Source organism: Hemitrygon akajei, chromosome 7, assembly GCF_048418815.1.
Source record: "Hemitrygon akajei chromosome 7, sHemAka1.3, whole genome shotgun sequence".
NCBI lineage: Eukaryota > Metazoa > Chordata > Chondrichthyes > Myliobatiformes > Dasyatidae > Hemitrygon > Hemitrygon akajei.
Window position 1 is genome coordinate 169,338,039 of NC_133130.1, and position 19,827 is coordinate 169,357,865.

At 39.1% G+C, this 19,827-nt stretch overlaps 1 protein-coding gene across 7 annotated transcripts in view; it reads right to left on the minus strand.

The window, feature by feature from the left end:
• The window catches only part of dennd1a (DENN/MADD domain containing 1A), a 618,210-nt gene that overhangs the window by 486,500 nt on the left and 111,883 nt on the right, over nt 1-19,827 (minus strand). For all 7 annotated transcript variants that reach the window (XM_073052569.1, XM_073052565.1, XM_073052563.1 and 4 more), the window contains exon 3: nt 5,604-5,647. In XM_073052569.1, coding sequence (XP_072908670.1) covers nt 5,604-5,647 — 44 coding nt within the window. The remainder of the gene's footprint in view (nt 1-5,603; nt 5,648-19,827) is intronic.

Consider the following 19,827-nt stretch of genomic DNA (forward strand, 5'->3'; position numbering starts at 1 on the left):
TACAAAGAGTAGTTTGCTGCTGATTCCAGATTGTTTAATGTCATTTCCAGTATATAGGTGTAAAGGAGAATGAAGTAATTGCTAATCCAGATCTCATGCAGTACAGAAACACCAAATGAGATAAACAACACAATAATAAAAAAGCACAATAAATATAAATACTTAGTTTATATACATTCATTGATTGTGTGTTCATAAACTGACATTAGGCACATAAGTGCCTGTACGCAAGGTGACTGACAGGAAATTATAAAGAAGTTGTAGCTGGCTGTGTGGCAGGGTGGGTAAGTGGGTGGAAATGTTGATCAGCCTTACTGCTTGGGGTAAGTAACTGTTTTTGAGTCTGGTGGTCCTGGTATGAATGCTACGTAGCCTCCTCCCTGATGGGAGTGAGACAAACAGTCCATAAGCAGGGTAGATGGGAATCTTCATGGTGTTACTGGCCCTCTTCTGGCACTATCTACAACTAAATACCTAAGTCAGTGTGAATGGAAGTCAGAAGCAGGAAGGGAGCAATAACCCTGTTGGATTTTTTTTATATAGCCCCCCCCCCCCATCGTAACAGAGACATCGAGCAGCAGAGAGGGAGGCAGATTCTGGAACAGTGCAATAATAATAGGGTTGCTGTGATGGCTGATTTTAACTTTCCTAATATTGACTGGCATCTCCTTAGAGCAAACGGTTTGGATAGGGTGAAGTTTGTTAGGTGTGTTCAAGAAGGTTTCCTGGCGGAGTATGTAGATAAGCCAACCAGAGGAGAGGTTGCACTTGATCTGGTATTGATAAATTAACCTGATCTCTCAGTCAAACAGTATTTAGAAGCAGTGATCTATCTCCTTTACCATAGCACTGGAAAGGAAAGTTCGGGAAAACATTTAATTGGGGTAGGGGGAAGTATTATGCTATTAGGCAGAAACTTAGGAGCATAAATTGAGAGCAGATGTTCTCAAGGAAGTGCACAGCAGAAATGTGGCTAATATTCAGGGAACATTTGCATTGTTCAAGAAAGGGAGTAGAACTAACCTAGGAATTATAGACCTGTGAGTCTTACTTCAATGGTGGGCAAGTTGTTGGAGAAGATCCTGAGAAGCAGGATTTATGAGCATTTGGAGAGACATAATCAGGTTAGGGATAGTCATCATGGCTTTGTCAAGGGCAGGTTGTGCCTTGCAAGCCTGAATGAGTTCTTTGAGGATGTAACAAAACACATTGATGAAGGTAGAGCAGTGGATGTAGTGTATATGGATTTCAGTAAGGCATTTGATAAGGTTCCCCATGCAAGGCTCATTCAGAAAGTAAGGAGCCATGGTATCCAAAGAGACCTTGCTTTGTGGATCCAGAATTGGCTTGTCCACAGAAGGTTGCAGATGGTTTATATTCTGCATGGAGGTCAGTGAGCAGTGGTATCCTGCAGGGATCTGTTCTGGGATCTCTCCTCTTTGTGATTTTCATAAATGACTTTTCATGAAGTAGAAGGGTGGGTTAGTAAGTTTACTGATGACATAAAGGTTGGGGGTGTTGTGGATAGTATGGAGGATTGTCAGAGGTTACATTGAGACATTGATTGGATGCAGAACTGAGCTGAGAAGTGTCAGATGGAGTTCAACCCAGATAAGTGTGAAATGGTTCATTTTGATAAGTCAAATTTGAAATCAGAATATATTAATGGTAAAACTCTTGGCGGTGTGGAAGATCAGAGAGATCTTGGGGTCCCCATAGGACACTCAAAGCTACTGCGCATATTGACAGTGTTGTTAAGAAGGCATCTAGTGTGTTGGCCTTCATCAAACATGGGACTGAGTTCAAGAGCCATGAGGTAATGTTACATCTATATAAGACCTCAGTTAGACCCCACTTGGAGTACTGTGTTCAGTTCATGGAATGCACTGCCAATGATGGTGGTAGAGACAGATACAATAGGGTCTTTTAGAGACTCTTAAGACATGTACAAGGAGCTTATAGAGGGCTATGTGGTAGGGAAATTCTAGGCAGTTTCTTGAGTAGGACACAAGGTTGGCATAACATTGTGGGCCAAAGGGCCCGTGATGTGCTGTAGATTTCTATGTTCTAAGAATGGAACTGGACAAATAAGATCCCACCAAGCTAAACAAGAGTGGAAAAGCAGAATAGGATGTTACTTATACACGGGTTGTAATATGGACTTTGATCAGAGATATTTCTGTCTCGTACCAGGTTGAAAACTTTGTGGGATTCAAAAAGTTAACATTGGTACAATCTGGAGGTATGACACTGTCAATGGGTTAAGTGGAAGGAAAGGCTGTAATTAGTTCAGCTGAAGGCACAGTTGCCAAACACGAAGGTTTTAAGGAGTGATTTATAATGACATTAATGAAGGGCAGGGAACTGTACCCACAAAGAATATGTACCTGAGAAAAGGTACTAGCTGCACAAGATGAAAAGAGGCATCGATACCATAAACAAACAGCAATATTTTCCGAGGGCAGGAATAGCTCATACATTGGAAGTCAATAAGAAGAGGGTGCAGATACAACAGGCCAAAACAATTATGCAAATGGAATTGTGTTGTTTTCCGCTTCCCTCTGCCTCTTCTCCCTATTGAGTGAAAATTCCAATGGTAAATGGAATTAATTTAGATGGGTAAGTGGATGGCATAAATATGTTGGGATAAGGCCTGTTTCTTTGCTGTATAACACTAAGACCACGAGAGGGCATCATTTTAGATGTGATTGGGGAAAGTATAGAGGGGAATGTCAGAGGTATTCTTTCTTGCTCAGAGAATAGTGCATGTATGGAACACCCTGGTGGAGGGAGATACAATGGAGACGTTAAAGAGCCTCTTAGATAGGCACATGGATGAAAGAAATATGGAGGGCTGTGTGAGGGAAATTCAAGATTCAACTTGGAGGAAGTTAAAAGGTCAGTACAACATCATGGCCAATGGGCCTGTACTGTGCTGTAACATTCTATGCTCTATGTTCTAAAAGGGAGCTGTTAACATGTTACAATGGTACATGTGACCCATGGGCTATCTCCATACAGAATGTCTCAATGAGTGGTAACTCTCTGATATTCACTGTTTCCCCACTAGGCTGACCTGCAACAGCAACCTCATCCTCAAGGTCAGCTACTGCACCAAGACAGCCTGCCCCTGACCTGCAGAGCCAATGTCTGACCGAGAGGGCTGGTCTCTAATCTAAAAGGTCCCAAGAAGAGCACAACTTGCTGTTGATAATGGCAAACCTTGTGACCACAAGTCCCAGAACCGGGAAGAACAAATGGTGAAATTATTAAGGGACTTTTATTTGTCTGTGATATTCACAAATATTCAAATACTTGAAAAGTATGAATTTTTAATAAAATAAAAATAGAATTTAAAATAAACATAATTAAATTAAAACACTAATGCACTAGAAACTACTTATATAAATACATTGAAGTACATATATATTAACAATTGAATTCGCTCAGAAAAATATACATTACTTTACATGTACCCAAATCCCACAAATCATTCCTCTTTGAAACAGAATTACTGAACCTGCACTGCGTCTAAACTGCCACAGATTTAGTTCCCAGATAATGTGACAGCCGCTGCTGGGAAAATGCAGGAAGTTGCCAAAACTGTTGTTGGACTCCACTATCATGATATCAGCAAGAATAGGGTATTGGTGAGACCACATCTGGAGTACCAGGTGGAATGTTGGATTCATCATTTTAAAAAAGAAGTTCACACTGATAAAGAGGTTATCTGCCAGGCACCAGACCTCAAGCCCTTCCACCTCATCTCTGTAGGCTGTCTTAACATTGTTGCTGATGAGCCCCACTGACGAACTTGACAATGTGATTACTCAGGAGTCTGGTCCTGCATTCATGTGAGCAGTGTGTACAGTAATGGGCTCAGCACACAGCTCTGGGAGGCATCCGTGTTGAGGATGACGGGGAGGGAAGAGCAGTTGTGCAACACTCACTATCTGAGGTCTGTTTGTTAAGAAGTGCATAATGATGTACGTTTGTACTTAGACCAAAGGGTAGGGGTTTGTTCAACAAGGTCTGTGGGAGGATAGTGTTGAATGCCGAAATGAAATCCAGAAACAGCATTCTGACATAAGCATCCTTCTTGAGATCGTAATCAGGTCAGTGTGACCTTATTAAATGTAGAGCAGGCTTAAGGGGGTCAAGTGGCCTATTCTTAGTCATGTGTTCACACAATCTCTCAAGAAGTTGAGGACTTCCATGCTTCCATAAGTGGTCTTCAGAAAGGATTCAAATTGGCAAAATCATACTCCCCTGGAAAGCAATTTGCATGGCTAAGCTAACAAAAAGGTTGGGAAGGGAAAAGGCTATATAGCATTTTAATGCTAACAAGGAGCAGAAGGTGGGTGCTGTGCATGGAGATAGCAAGGGGTGGGGGGTAAGTGCACAGCTGATAAAGACACATTCAGATCGACTGGCTCCATGCATAAGAGGAACGGAGGGAAGTGGCAGTTGCTGCTGACCACCTGGTCTCAATCTTAGTGACAAAGCATCAGGTACTCTCAACTCGTGCTATTGAGAAAGGAAGGTTGTAAAGACAAGCAAGATAGGTTTAAAGAGGATCAGTAGGAGAGAAATTAAGCTGGGATTTACGTTTTTATTGCAGGAATACTGAGAGACCTAGACAGAGTGGACATATAGTAGGGGAGTCTAGAATCTGAGGGCAATTTCAGACAACACTTTTGAATGATCATAAAAAACCCATCCAATTTATTAATATCCTACAAAGGAAGAAAAAAAACTTCCTTTACTCACCCTGGAGGTTGTGTGTCATAAAATCTCCAGAACGATTTATGTGATTGACTTTTAAATGCCGTCTAAAATAGTCAAGCCTGCTACAGTTTAAAGATAATTAACAGATGGTCAATACATGGATCCCAGCAACATATACATCCCATGAATGAAGCTTTATTCCTCCTATCCATTAGCACTAAAATATCCCAGTACGGAGCAACTATGGTGTCCCTCTCAGTTCTGAAAGCCCCAGGGGAGGATTGGTAATATAAACAGCAAGATTTATAATAAGGTCTAAAGGCAGTTTGGTTTAGGAACATTTTATGGTAAAACTGTGCCTTTGTGCACTTGGATAGTGAATACAATGAGGAGTGTCTTTTCAAAACTGACATCAAGAGAAGTAGTTAGAAAGATTATTACAGCAAAGCATACAATCACATACTAGATTTCATAAATTCCACAGTCCATTGTTTGCATTAGATATCACCGATGCTCTTTTACTTGGACTTATAATTTGTCATATTAACAGCTAATGCCAGAAAGAGGGTACAAAGAAATTCTAAATCACCTTATTCATCTTTTGTTCATGTACTGTATGTTGGCATGTGATTTACCTCATAGAATTGCTTTAAAAATTGCCATGCTGGGTTGCAAAATTTTGCCTCCTACTGTATATCTTTACAAACTGTCAATGCCATCATCATCTTCATCAGTGGCTCTTAATTATCACCCCCATCTCTTCCCCCCAAAAAAATTCATTTGTCTCCTTCATTAAGCCAAACAGCAGTGGTATCTTGAGTGACTCTGAAATAAATTTTGCCATGTAAAAAAAAAGTTAATTACGCATTCCAAACCTGGTCGCTGAAGTCCTCGGGGAATTGCCTCCGCACCTCAGGATCTGTAAATAATTGACAGATAATATTAATTGGCTTTGGATTAGCGAGCAAGCAGAGTATCACACATTAATATTTGATCAGAAGATGATAGGGACTTGGCAGGGGATCCAAGGGGCAGCTGAGGCTGTTATGGTGATTAGGGCCAGTGAGAACTGTTCAAGGCTTTCCCCTTTTCCCTCCTCCAGTTAGGGAAAAAAAGAAGAATATTTGGCGCACCCTTTAGCTTCAAGGCAGTTTTCTACCCTAACCTCCTACTAGCTGCAAATTGCCATCTAGATGTGTTGCCAGAATATCAGAAGGTCTTTCAAATTCCAGAGAGCCTGCTTTGATTGTGATTTTATTAGCTCCCTAGTTTGGCTGACTACAGAGCATAAGAAGATAAATGTTCCAAATTTAGGCTACATCTCTGCCAGCTACTGATGTTCCGCTACCAGCATCCAGCAGAGCTTCCACAGTGTTATCAGAGATCAACCTATGAATAATAGGGGGACATGCAGAAGGGTCAATTTAATGCGTGGAATTCTTCCAAAAAAAAAATCCCCGACTCCAAACAGTTCCTTGAGGCTAATTAGAGCAGTGTTGAACCTTTGTCAGCATGCATGACAACAGTATCAAAGATTTAAGGAGGGAAAAAAGGGATGCTGTACACACAGAACACTATAAGTGACAGCAAATATTTCTTAAAACATACGCTTCAAGTTGTATTGTCAGATCTCGGCTGTCATTAGATTATGAAATGTAGTGCATTGGCAGGGGATTCTGATCTACTTCTATTAGCCTCAATTACATGAATGTAGTTAATTGAGGCAAAATTGGAATCAACTGCCGATGCACATAAAACAATATAACAGAGTCACAACAATGATCAGTAGCATACAGATTGAGTCCAGTAACAACAAAGAAAAAAATCTCTACACATCTGAACTGGTTTGAATAATTCTGTGTTAAAAAAAATAGTTTAAAAATCCCAGATTACAATTAGTTTTAAAGTTCCCCCTGAAGAACGAATAGACAAAGCACTTCCTCTGGCTACAAGATGCACTTGCTTGTAACATGAAGTATTGGTTCTTGCAACTTTACACAATATGTGCTCAATTCATGCAGCAGCATCCCCAGAGTACCATGGCTGCTAGGTAAATAGGGAAAAATAGAGCAAGTCAACTCAGACAATGTTGATCCACATAATGATTTGACTTCCTGTGTAGAGATAGTTATTGATTTTGGTGACATACATCTTTAACCCTTCAGGCTTTATAAAGCACAAACACTGAAGCCTGATACGACAAACAATATTTTTTTTTAAGGAAGAGCCACTATCACAAAGGCTGAGGGATAATGATGGAAATGCCATAACTAACCAGAAAAAAAATGAACTGAATTTTCATTTTCATTGATTAATCTGACCCCACATAATTTGCCATTGTGAGACATGATAATGAGCAGATTGTGGGGGTGGGGGGGGGAGACTGCTGTGGGTTAAGCAGTTTGCAGCTTATTTCAGGGAGTACTTCATTACTGTCTGCAGTCTAAAGACAAGCACACAACCAACATTTTCCACAAAAACATATTTTTGACTGGGTTGCTGATGCTTGTAACACAACTAAGGATTTGAAATCGTATTTCAAGCATGTCTGAAGTTTTCAGTAGAATATTACCATATTAATAAATGAGATCCTAAATGCATTGAACTAAAAAATAGATACAAGGTGGTCACAAGTTACCATATGGCTTACTATATCAATGTAGCTGACACACAGTATGTTTGATGGCACTTTTCATGAAAAGATTAATGCTGCATTATGTAGAAACCCAAGAACCACAGTAGCTTAGCAGTTAGCGTGACATTTTTACAGTTTAGGACATCAGAATTCGGTGTTTAATTCTGACATTGTCCGTAAGAAGTTTGCACATCCTTCCTGTGACTGTGTGGGTTTCCTCTGGGTGCTCTGGTTTCCTCCAACAGTCCAAAGATGTACTAGTTAGTAGGTTAATTGATCAATGTAAATTGTCCTGTGATTAGGCTTGGATTAAATAGTGGAGTTGCTGGGCAGTGTGGCTGATTGGGTTGGACCTGTATCACACCATCCCTACATAAACTAAATAAAATAGCCCAGTGACTTTATAATTAAAATAATTTAAATTATTGAATATTATAATTCTGATTATTTTTGTTACAAATAAGGAATCAAACTGACCAATAAACAGCTGCACTGAGTCTAATTGTCAAGTTTAATCAGCATAAGATACAGAAGTAATGCCAGAGAATCTGATGCAGTTATCTCCTCAATTATACCCATTTTTCTCTGACCATAACACTCACTTCTCCTACACCCACACACATAATTCATACATCTTGCTAACTTTCCCTATATGCCCACTTTCTGCTGTATATATAATGGTCCTACTGCTGCACTGGACCAAAATGTCAGTGTTCATCACAATCTCACTGCCTAACCCCCAGCAACTTCTCGATGGCGAACATGTACTGCATATCTAAACACTGAAATCCAGAAGTTAGTATTGGTGATTCCGTACTTGTCCACAGGCTGCACTGTTTTACAGCCTCCTCTGCTGTCACCAGCAAACTGATGAGGACTTCAGGTGTTTGTGGACCTGGTCACATTGTATGTTATGCTTTATTGCCAAGGAATAATTGTGGCCTTGTCTGGCAAACTAGACCATAATTACACCTGAGCAAGCATCCTAGCATTCAAAGAATCTCAAGTACAAGAATCAGATAAATACTTCAAAACATCAATGATCTTAAAATACTATGTTGTTTTTACATTTTCACCTTTCTTATAGTTATACAACATCCAATCTTTATTTTGCACAGCGTAACTTGTAAATAAAAGCATTTGTTAAAAATGTGCTTTTTATCCATTTCTTTGCTGTGAGAATTTTCAAATGCGACTGTTTTGACGACTTTGCAGTTGCTGGATGGTTGGGCTCCTAATGAACAGGTCAATGGCATGGAAAGGAATTCTTCACTGCATAGATTGCTAAACTTTTGCAGGAAACTATCACTTCACCTTTGACTATGAAATCTAGGCATCAGTTTCTTTGTACCTATACTTATTGGTCCCTGTGCATGCAAAAAGGATTGTGTGAGCGTATTTTCCCCAATCTGTAAGTCCATTCTTCTGAGTTTAAATTATGCACCTTTCCTTTATTATGACGTTAACAGAAAGTAGGTTCTCGGACCACACGAAATTTTTATTTAGCGATACAGCACGGTAACAGACCCTTCCAGCCCAATTACACCCACATGACCAATTAACCTTCTAACCAGTATATTTTTGGAATATGGGAGGAAACCCCCGAGCTCACAGGGAGAGTATAAAAACTACTTACAGATAACGGCTGCAATTAAACCCATTGCTGGCACTGTAAAGCAATGCGCTAACCACTACTCTACTGTGCCATCTCAAGTCTCTCAAGTTTCTCTTTCTGTTGCCTCCTATAGTGGGAAAATCAAGGGCCAGAGGGTATAGCCTCAGAATAGAAGGATATACCTTTAGAACAGAGATGAAAAGTAATGACTTTAGCCGGAGGGGTAGTGAATCAGTGGAATTCATGGCCACGGACAGCTCTTAAAGACCAAGTCACTGGGTATATTTAAAGCAGAGGCTGACAGGTTCATGATTAGTAAGGATGTCAAAGGTCACAGAGAAAAGACAGGGGAATGGAGTTCAGAGGGATAATAAATCAACCATGATAGAATGGCCTAATTCTGCTTCTATGTCTTAGGACTGACAAGTGGGAAAGATGAACAAGGAGGAATGGTGGGAGCAGAACGCAAACACAAGAGAGAAGAACATCCCATATTCCACTTGGATTGCCTACACCTAATAGTATGGACACTGAACTTTCCAGTTTCAGATATCTAACCACCAGAATCTCTTCTCCCTTGGTTCACCACTCCAATCCCCAATCACACCTGGTTCAATCCATTCGTCATCTCTCCCTCAGCTAGTTCCACAGACCAGCCTCTGTCACAATGCTCCCTTGCACTTCAATAGCCAGTCTATTTTCCCTTCACATTTTCAATCCTAATACAGGATCACAACTCAAAATATCAATATCAGAATCAGAATCAGGTTCATTATCTCTGACATATGTCAGGAAATTTGTTGTCTTGTGGAAACAGTACAGTGCAATACATAAAACATACTATAAATTACGATAAGAAATATATATTAAAATTTAAATTAAGTTGTACAAAAAGAGAACAAAAATAGTGAGGAGGTATTCATGTGTTGTTTCATTGTCCATTAAGAAGCCTGATAGCAGAGGAGTAGAAGCTGTACCTAACATTTTGAATGTGGGTTTCCAAGCCCAGTGATTCGGGGAAAATACACATCCTGCAATGAAAATGGAGTTTTAACAGCAATCAATGTTAACAGGAAGTGAGCCAGTGTTTATTACAGAGCAAATATTGACATTAATTAAAAAGCATCATGCCAGTTTAAAAACATTTTGCAGCTATTTTATACACAATAACATAGTCACTAGCCATACACTGTTCAATCTTTAAGCTTTTCGCAACCTTAAAATATAGCATTCTTTTTAAATTGTTTCAGTCTCTCCATGCCTAACTTCTCCTAGTTCAGTGACCTTGTAGTCTTAACCACCGTATACAATGCCTGACCTTCATTAACGCCCATTCCTCAACACTCCTCTCCCTCCGTTAACTCCTACCTTCAGTACTTTTGTTTTTGTATCTCCTACGCTACCTTTAAAAACCTCCTCTCAATGCTCTCCATTTGTGCTTTTGTATTCCTCCAACTCTCTTGGTGTTTCTTTCACTCGCTCCCTAACAAAAGCTCCAAGAATTTTCAAAAGAGAAAGAAATTCAAGTTGAAATTGAAGCAGATCTATTCAACTATCACTTAAGAAACTTCGTAGTCTCTGCTTAATGCTTAAGTTATTTCTTTTATTTTCTTTTTGTATTTGCACAGCTTGTTGTCTTCTGCACGTAGGTTATCTGTCCATAATTGTCCAAGAGCAATTTTTTTAAAAATTTATTCTACTGTTCCTTTGTTTTACTGTGAATGCCCACAAGAAAATTAATCTCATGTGCACTGGTGACATGTGCGCACTTTGAAAATAAATTTACTTTGAAATTTGAGAATCCCTGGAAAATTAAATGTACACAAATTGGTTTTAAAATGTTAAGTAGCAGGCCATAGTGATTCATGCACACTTGCACCACAAGCACTTTTAAAATATGCATGTATACAGATAAGTTTTTTTTTAAATCAAAGCTTCAAGTGCCAAAAGCAGCAGTAATGTCAGTTGAATGCTCAGTGCAATGCAGCAGCAAATAAATGTTATGATTTTGCTGTAAGATTCTCAGAGAAGCCACTAGATGGAGCTTCTCACAAATGACATGCTAATACAGCTGGGCAGCAAGATTCAAGAATGCTTAATGTCATTTCCAGTACACAAGTGTAAAGGAGAATGAAATAATTGTTACTCCAAGGCCAATGTTGCACCTAAAACACATTCAATAAGATAAAGGCAAAATAGTGATTAAAAAAAACACAATAACACTACCTCACTACTTATTTTAATTATTTAGTTGGCATATATATATTTAGTGTAATTCGGTTTTTTCTCTATATTAATTTATCATGTATTTCATTGTACTGCTGTTGTAAAGTTAACAAATTTCACAACATACGCTGGTGATATTAAACCTGATACTAATTCTGTGAAATATAAATATATAAGATGGCATATATACAGAGATTGATTGTGTGTCCATAAAATGATGCTGGGCACAGGAGTGTCTGATTGCTGACAGGAAATAATAAAGTAGTGGTAATTGGGGTGTGGAGAGGTGGGTTAGTGGGTGGAGGTGTTGATCAGCCTTACTGCTTGGAAAAAATAACTGTCTTTGAATCTGCTGATCCTGGTGTGGATGCTACGCAATTTGTGATGGGAGTGGGACAAACATGAGCAGGATGAGTGGGATCTTGATGATGTTACTGGATCTTTTCTGGCACCTTTCTGTAGACAAGACTTTGATGGTTGTAGGCTGGTGCCAGTAAGTCCCAGCCAACAAAGGAAAGCAGAAGTTGCCTACTACCAAAACAGAGCAGACAAGAGGTTGGTGAGATGGATGAAGGAGAATCAAAGATTTTAACCAATTACCCATCATAAAATTTTGGTTAAAAAAAAGCAAAAGCTATAAAATTTTAAATCATTTTTATAGTTTTTTTAAACTTTGAAGGATGGTGGAGTCCACTTCCATAGATCTCACAAGGTCGCCGTGCAAGTTGAGAGATTGTTAAGAAGGTGTGTTTTGAGTCTGGTCACCTCATTTAAAAAAAAGGATATGGACACTTTAGACAGGGCGCAGATGAGAGTTACTGTAGTACTAGGAAGTTTGTGAACCCTTTAGAATTTTCTCTATTTCTGCATAAGTATTACCAAAAATATGATCAGATCTTCACACAAGTCCTAAAACTAGATAGAGAGAACCCAACTAAATAAACACAAAAAAATTACACTTTTTCATTTATTGAGAAACATTATCCAATATTACATGTATTTGTTGGAAAAATATGTGAACCTTTGCTTTCAGTAACTGATGTGACCCCCTTGTACAGCAATAACTTCAACCAAACATTTCTGGTAACTATTGATCAGTCCTGCACATCGGCTTGGAGGAATTTTAGAGCATTCATCCTCAAAAAACTGCTTCAGCTCTAGGATGTCGTCTTGCACAATTTGTTTGCTTCAGGTCCTTCCACCACATTTCTATAGGATTAAGGCCAGGACTTTGACTCGGCCATTCCAAAACATGAAATTCCTTCTGCTTTAACCATTCTTTAGCGGACTGATTTGTGTTGTTGGCTGGCTGCATGACCCACTTTCTCTCAAGCTTCAGTTCATGAACAGAACCCAGCATTTTCCTTCAGAGTTTGCTGGTGCAGCTCAGCATTCATTGTTCCATCAATGCTGGCAAGCTGTCCTGATCCAAGGCAGCAAAGTAGCTCCAAACCATGACACTGCTACCACCACGTTTCACAGATGGGTTGAGGGTCTTATGCTGGAATCCAGTGTTGGCTTTTTGCCAGACACAGCGCTTTTCATTTAAACCAAAAAGTTCTATTTTGTTCTCATCCACCCACAGAACATACTTCCAACAGCCTCCTGGCTTATCCACGTGGTCTTTAGCAAAATTTAGACATACAGCAATGTTCTTGTTGGAGAGTAGTGGCTTTCTCCTTGCAATCCTGCCATGCACACCATTGTTGTTCAGTGTTGGCCTGATGGTAGACTCGTGAACACTGACATTAGCCAGAGAGGCCTGTGGCTCCTTAGATGTTACCCTGGGGTTCTTTGTGACCTCCTGGAATTTTACATGCCTTGCTCTTGAAGTGATTTTTGTTGGTCAAACTCTCCTGGGGAGAGTAACAGTGTTAAACTTCCTCCATTTGTACACCTTCTGCCTGACTGTGGAAAGGTGGAGCCCAAACACTTTAGAAATGGTTTTATATCCTTTTCCAGCCTGGTGAGCATCAACAACTTTTTTTTCTGAGGTCCTCAAAAAAAAACTCCTTTGATTAAGGCATGGCACACTTCCAAAAACGTGTGAAGATCAGACTTTGATAGTGGAAACCCAGGTTTATGTTCCTTAAATAGGGCAGAGCCTCCCACACTCACACCTGATTGTCATCCCATTGATTGAAAAAATTGACTCTAATTTCCTCTTTAAATGAACTGATAACCCTGGAGGCTCACATACTTTTCCCAACAAATACATGTAATATTGGATCATTTTTCCTCAATAAATAAGTGAACAAGTATTATGTTTTTGTGTTATTTATTTAATTGAATGAACAAAACAGCGCAGACACCTTGTGCAGATAATGGGCTGCCTCCATACAAAGATTGCGATGACTGCATCTTCCAAATCCTCATTTTTATTGTAACACTCAAGATGATTGTTGATACCTTGAAATTCTTCACAGTTTCCAACTTGAAACAGTGAAATCGTTTTATGTTCACTTCCTGGCATTTCTTGTATCTCCAAGTCTGAATGCTTAAAACCACAGTGAGCAAAACAGTTCTGGATCGTCTTACTGCTTACTTCTCACCACCAGCAGTGACAAAAATCACTGCTTTTTAAACAGAAACACAAACAACTGATGCCATTTTAAAACTGTTCAATGTAAATACGGCATAATGTCTAATGGCCACACAACTGACATCAGTTAGAAACTGTTCAACAACTGTCTCCTATCCCAATTAAGTGACATAGTGGCCCAAATAAACAATGGAAATCCTGGCTATTTTCTCAATTAGATCTTTATCTTTAGGAGTTGTCCCAAATAAGTGACTTCCCTGATTAACAGACGACCTAATTAACCAGAATCCACTGTACTGAGTTGTGTACTTTTCAATAACTCACTTTCTGTCTGTATCAGAAATGTCATTCTTGCTACATATCACCCACCCAGGACACTGGCTATCAAATGAAATTAATGGAACTGATATGTAAGACTAACAACATACAAATCAAAACCTCCAAAAACAAGGGCACAGTGTCACGGTAGTGTAGTGGTTAGCATGACACTATTACAGCTCAGGGCACTGGAGTTCAGAGTTCAATCCTGGCATTCTTTGTAAGTTTATATGTTCTTCCCTGTATGCACTTTGGTTTCCCCCGGGTGTTCCAGTTTCCTCCTACAGTCCAATGACAAAGCGGTTAGTAGGTTAATTGGTCATTGTAAATTCTCCTGAGATTAGGCTAGGGTTAAATAGGTGGGTTGCTGGGCAGCACCACTCAATTGTCCAGACGGGCCTGTTCTATGCTGCATCTCTAAATAAATTTACAAGTTAACTCTAAGTCAACAAATTTCACGACACTTGCCAGTGATAATAAGCCTGATACTGATTCTGAAATAAATAAATAGAACTGCAAGTTGCCACATATGAATCCTCAAATTTAAAGTCTTCCGTGGAACTGCAGCTTTGCTTTGAGTAGAGTTTTGGGGATGCTACCCCTTTCCACTGCAGCAAAAATAATGAACCAGTTCTCACTGTAACTGACATCGATTTGATGACTTGAGGAGACTTGGTATATCACCAAAGACTCTTGCAAATTTCTAAAGAGATACCGTGGAGAGCATTCTAACTGGCTTCATCACCATCTAGTACAGAGGGACCACTGCACAGGAAGGAAAAAGCTGCAGAAAATTGAAAACCTAGCCAGCTCCAACATGGGCACTAGCCTCCCCAGTATCGAGGACATCTTCAAAAGACAGTGCTTCAAAAGGCAGCATCCATCATTTAGGACTCCCATCACCCAGGACATGCCCTCTTCTCATTGCTACAGGAGCCTGAAGACACATGCTCAACGATTTGGCAACAGCTTCTTTCCCTCCACCATCAGATTTCTGAATGGACAATGAACCCATGAACACTACCTCAGTAATTTCTTTTCTTCTTGCACTACTTATTTTATATATTTCTTATTGTGATTTATAGTTTTAAAATTATACATTGCAATGTATTGTTGCCGCAGAACAAGATATTTCATGACAGATGACAGTTATGTTAAACCTGATGATAAATTCTGATTCTGATCTTCAACCTGGCAAAAAAAACTGTATTTGTAAAAGTCTTCACACTATAAAAATAAAAACATTTCTAAACCTCCTTATTATTTTGTTCAGAACTATGCACCCAAATTAAAGCCAGCAGGCTAAAATTAAAAGCTATATACTAGACAGACATGGTTTTAATGGTTGTCTGACAATGTAGAAAGCTGCCAACTACACTTTTATTGCCCAACATGAAATATAAATGCTACTGATTGGGCTTGAAAAGAATTTTAAAAAATCTATATTTTAAAGGATCGTGCATTGTGAATACCAAACATTTGATTCTTGCTTTCCTACTCAAATGTCATAAAAATTCATAAACCTCCAAAAGACGGAGCCAATGCTCCTAAAAAGATTCCTTATTGAATCGGTACATAATCAGCTATGTAGGCAATTCTTTAGAGCAACAGAACACTTTTCTTGCAAACAGCAGCAGCATGGAACATGTAAGAACTTGGCACCCTGTGGTTAAGCAAACTGTATTAAAATTTTCTGCTTGGCAGAATTCCATTTGCATGTCTGTGTGTTTTTACAAGTACTGTATTTTGTGCACTACACTGTATCAGCTGTATTTCATTGAGTTCCAAATAAACTGGTAACATTTTGAAGTCTACTGTATCTCTATCTGGAAAACAATACATCAGTATTTATTGTATACACTTTAAATTTATGGACATGACTTAAATGCATTGCCAGGAAACTTACATAAAAGTGAAGAACGTATCAAGAATAATTATTTCTGATGGAAATTCCAAGAAAATTATTTTCATGGAAACCATTATTGCCAACCACTCAATGATTACATGCCAATATGTACCAAGCCTGTTTTTTTTTTAAAAACAAATCCTATTTGCAATGATTTTGATCCAAGTAAATACAACTAAAAGTAACTTTTTTTCATTCAAAATTTGATTGCTCTCTCAAAACATTATCGCCGCAGAACCAGTGTGCACCCAGACCCAGTAGAGCTCTAACAAATCGTCATCTGACTGCCAGCCAAGTCCAACAGCGGTCGAGTGGTGACTATTCGACAATTATCCCACGTGGCTGCTTTAAATATGGAATGCATCAGGCTTGAAATCAGTTGAGATTTTAACTGCTGTTTATGGTAAATTATCAATTTTTTTTTTCTGGTAACCCCAGACTCTAAAATGTCTTCCCTAAAATTCTACCTCCCCCGAGATCCTCTCTGCAAACTTTGCCTTTGCCCCAATACCTCTTTTGGCTCTCGCTCCAATTTTGTCTTTATGCCTCTGCAAAGCACATTAGAATGATTTGTTAGGTTAAAGTGAATACTTAAGTAAAAGCTAATGTCCAAAGAAAATCCCCAAGTTGAAAACACATTTCTCCACAAACATTTACTTTGGCAACCAACTGTTAAGGTTTCTAAGCACTTTCCGTACTCAGTAGAGTAAAAGATTTATATTAATCAAACGACATCCTTTAATCATTTTCTACTGATTCATAACAGGACAAATTAACAACTGTGGAAGTAGAAAGAATTTAGCTACTAGCTTAGAAACATTTCTCTTCTGCTTACCTATACTCAGTATGGGTATACTGAGTGTAGGTAAGCAAAAGAGAAATTCGGTGCAGGAATGGAACCCAGTGTGGTTTTCTGCTGCTGTAGCCCATCCACTTCTAGATTCAATGTGTTGTGCATTCTGAGATGCACTTCTGTGAACCACCGTTGTAAAGTGTAGTTATTTGAACTACTGTCGCCTTCCTGTCAGCTTGAACCAGTGTGGCCATTTTCCTCCGACCTCTCATGAAGAAGGCATTTTCGCCCACAGAACTGCCATTCACAGGATGCGTTTTTTCACGCCGTTCTCTGATGCATAAAAGTCCTAGATCAGCAGTTTATGAGATACCCAAACCACCCCATCTGGCAGCAACAATCATTGCACAATCAAAGTCACTTAGATCGCATTTCTTTCCCATTCTGATGTTTGGTCTGAACAACAACTGAACCTCTTGACCATGTCTGCATGCTTTTATGCATTGAGCTGCTGCCACATGATAGGCTGATTAAATATTTACATTAACGAGGTCTACAGGTGTACCTAACAAATAGTGGCCATTGAGTGTATATGAAACTAATATTTTCTTTATTAAGTTCATTTATAGTTTGGAACTAACTGTTATAAAATGGTATCTAGATTAAACATCAGTTGAACTCTGCAAATAATCTTTTTTAATTAGGAGGTGATCAGAAATTTTGATGCTTTTGCATTTGTATTATCAATTGTACTATCTACTCCCTCCAAACTTGATAACTGTATTGCTTTATGGAATTAAATTTTCACCCATTTTCTTTACTCAAAAGAGGATACAGACATATGATCATGCACATTTATATATTTATTTAGATCCATTAATGTTGTCATAGCCAGGGATGTTACTGGGGATAAGTTCCCACTACCTATTATGTGCACCCAAAGACATGGGACTCACGTAGCCTCTTACAAACAAGTCCAGCTTGTGGCCTTCATGTGTGGCTTAGCAACTAAGCCTGGTGGAACAGTTTCTGCCGACAGGGGAAGGGGCAAAGGCAGGTTACTGCTTCCTTAAAGCCAGTTGCTTTGAGCAGACAGGGCTCATCAGCCGTGGTTGACAGCTCATCTCGGAGAAGGAAAACTCTGATCTCAGACCTCCACTACCATGCAGCCAATCCAACTCATGGGGAAGGCTTCAGGACTAAACCACAAGAAAAAAAAAATCTGGAGCTGGAGTCCCTACCTACGCTGAGTTCAACACTGAATGACAACTCCAGCGACATCGGTCACTGCAGTTCCTTTGGTTTGATCAGATGTGTGGAGAGGTGGAGCCTGCCACATGGGCAACAGCTTGCTCTACATATTGTACTGCTCTGGGTTGCGTATCCAGACAGCCAGGACAGAACACTCATGGGTGACCTTGACAAACAAAGGCCACCAAAACTATGTGTTTTTAGAATAAAGGCACAGAAAAGGCCCTACTGGCCCAGTGAGCAATGCCGCACAGCAACCCACATATTTAATCCTAGCCTTATCACAGGACAATTTATAACGACTAATTAACATACCAACCAGTACGTCTTTGAACTGTAGGAGGAAACCAGAGCACCTGGAGGAAACCCACATTTTCCACAGGGAAACAATCTCCTTACAGTTGGCGCTGGAATTCAACTCCAAACTCCGACACCCCCAGAGCTGTAACAGTGTCATGCTGACTGCTACATCGCTATGGCACCACTATTTTTTTTTAATGGACAGTACACTCAGCTAAACTAATGGAACTCAGCGGCGATTATCAGAAAGCCAACATACATAGCTTTGATATTGGTAAACCACTTAATCTCATTGTTCAATTTCATGCAGGTTTAGTCAAACAAGAGTTTCTAAGAGCTACTCTGCAGGCTTGGTTAGACTCTAATCTGAGTCACAATTGGACATGATTTCCAGCTGACAGGATGGGTCTACTGCCCTTGCAATGCGTATATACAAAGCTATGCAGTGAGTTAAACACCTTCTCAAAAAAATCACCTGAGCCAGAAGCTTTCTTCAAGGATTTTAAAAGAGATCTTTCTTGTGAAACTGCAGAAAGTTAAGCAAAATATGTATTAAATTCAATACAGGATCATTGCTTACCTGAATACACTAATAATATTGATTATTCTCATGATCTGTGCTAAACAGGTAATACACACACCATAACTATGCCACGTAGACCAGAGTGAACTCATCACACAATGATAGCTTAATAACAATACACATAATACTTCAAAATATATCTACTAAATGTTTATCAATATTCAGAAACCTTAAGACTCACAGATATTGCTGTTCCATGGGAAAATAAAGAGGGGCTGACGGTGGATATGATTCTAGTTGAAATCCAAATTAGCCCACACAAGAAATAATATATTTTTAAAAAGCTTGTGTACAGGAAGTGATGTTCGTACAAAATGATCTGTACCTCTAAGAGGCCAGAACAATGGGAATACGTCACAAGGCAGTGTATCTGTAAAATAACTAAGCACCGCTCTTTTACTTGTTTTGGAGCCCGCTCTGCTACGTGAACGTTCTTCCACATCAGCCCACTTTAGACTGAAGACATCCAAATTAACATTCAAATTTCAGCAAGTTCAAGTTTATTGTCATCTAACTGTATGTATATTCAACCAAATGAAACAACATTCCTCTGGACCACAGTCACCCAAACACAGCACATTAACCAAAATATTACCACAAATAAGTGAATAAAAATAAATTCAAAATACATGTAGTGCACAGCACAGGACAGTAACCAGCTCGCTGTCCTAGTGATGAGACTTTGGTGGTGGGAGGGTATTCATAAGTCTCAGTCTGAGGAAAGAAGCTGGACATTTTGTATTATTTTCTTTATAATTCAACTTTACTCAACTTCATATCCACGAGTAAAATGGACTATAAATCTAAAGCCAAAAAGCAAACTACAGGAGCTATATAAACCTTGCTTATAAACTATAAACAATTCAATATAAAGTATTCTATTTAAGGTCAGACATTTAAATTGGCCTATCACTTTTCCATAAACTGATT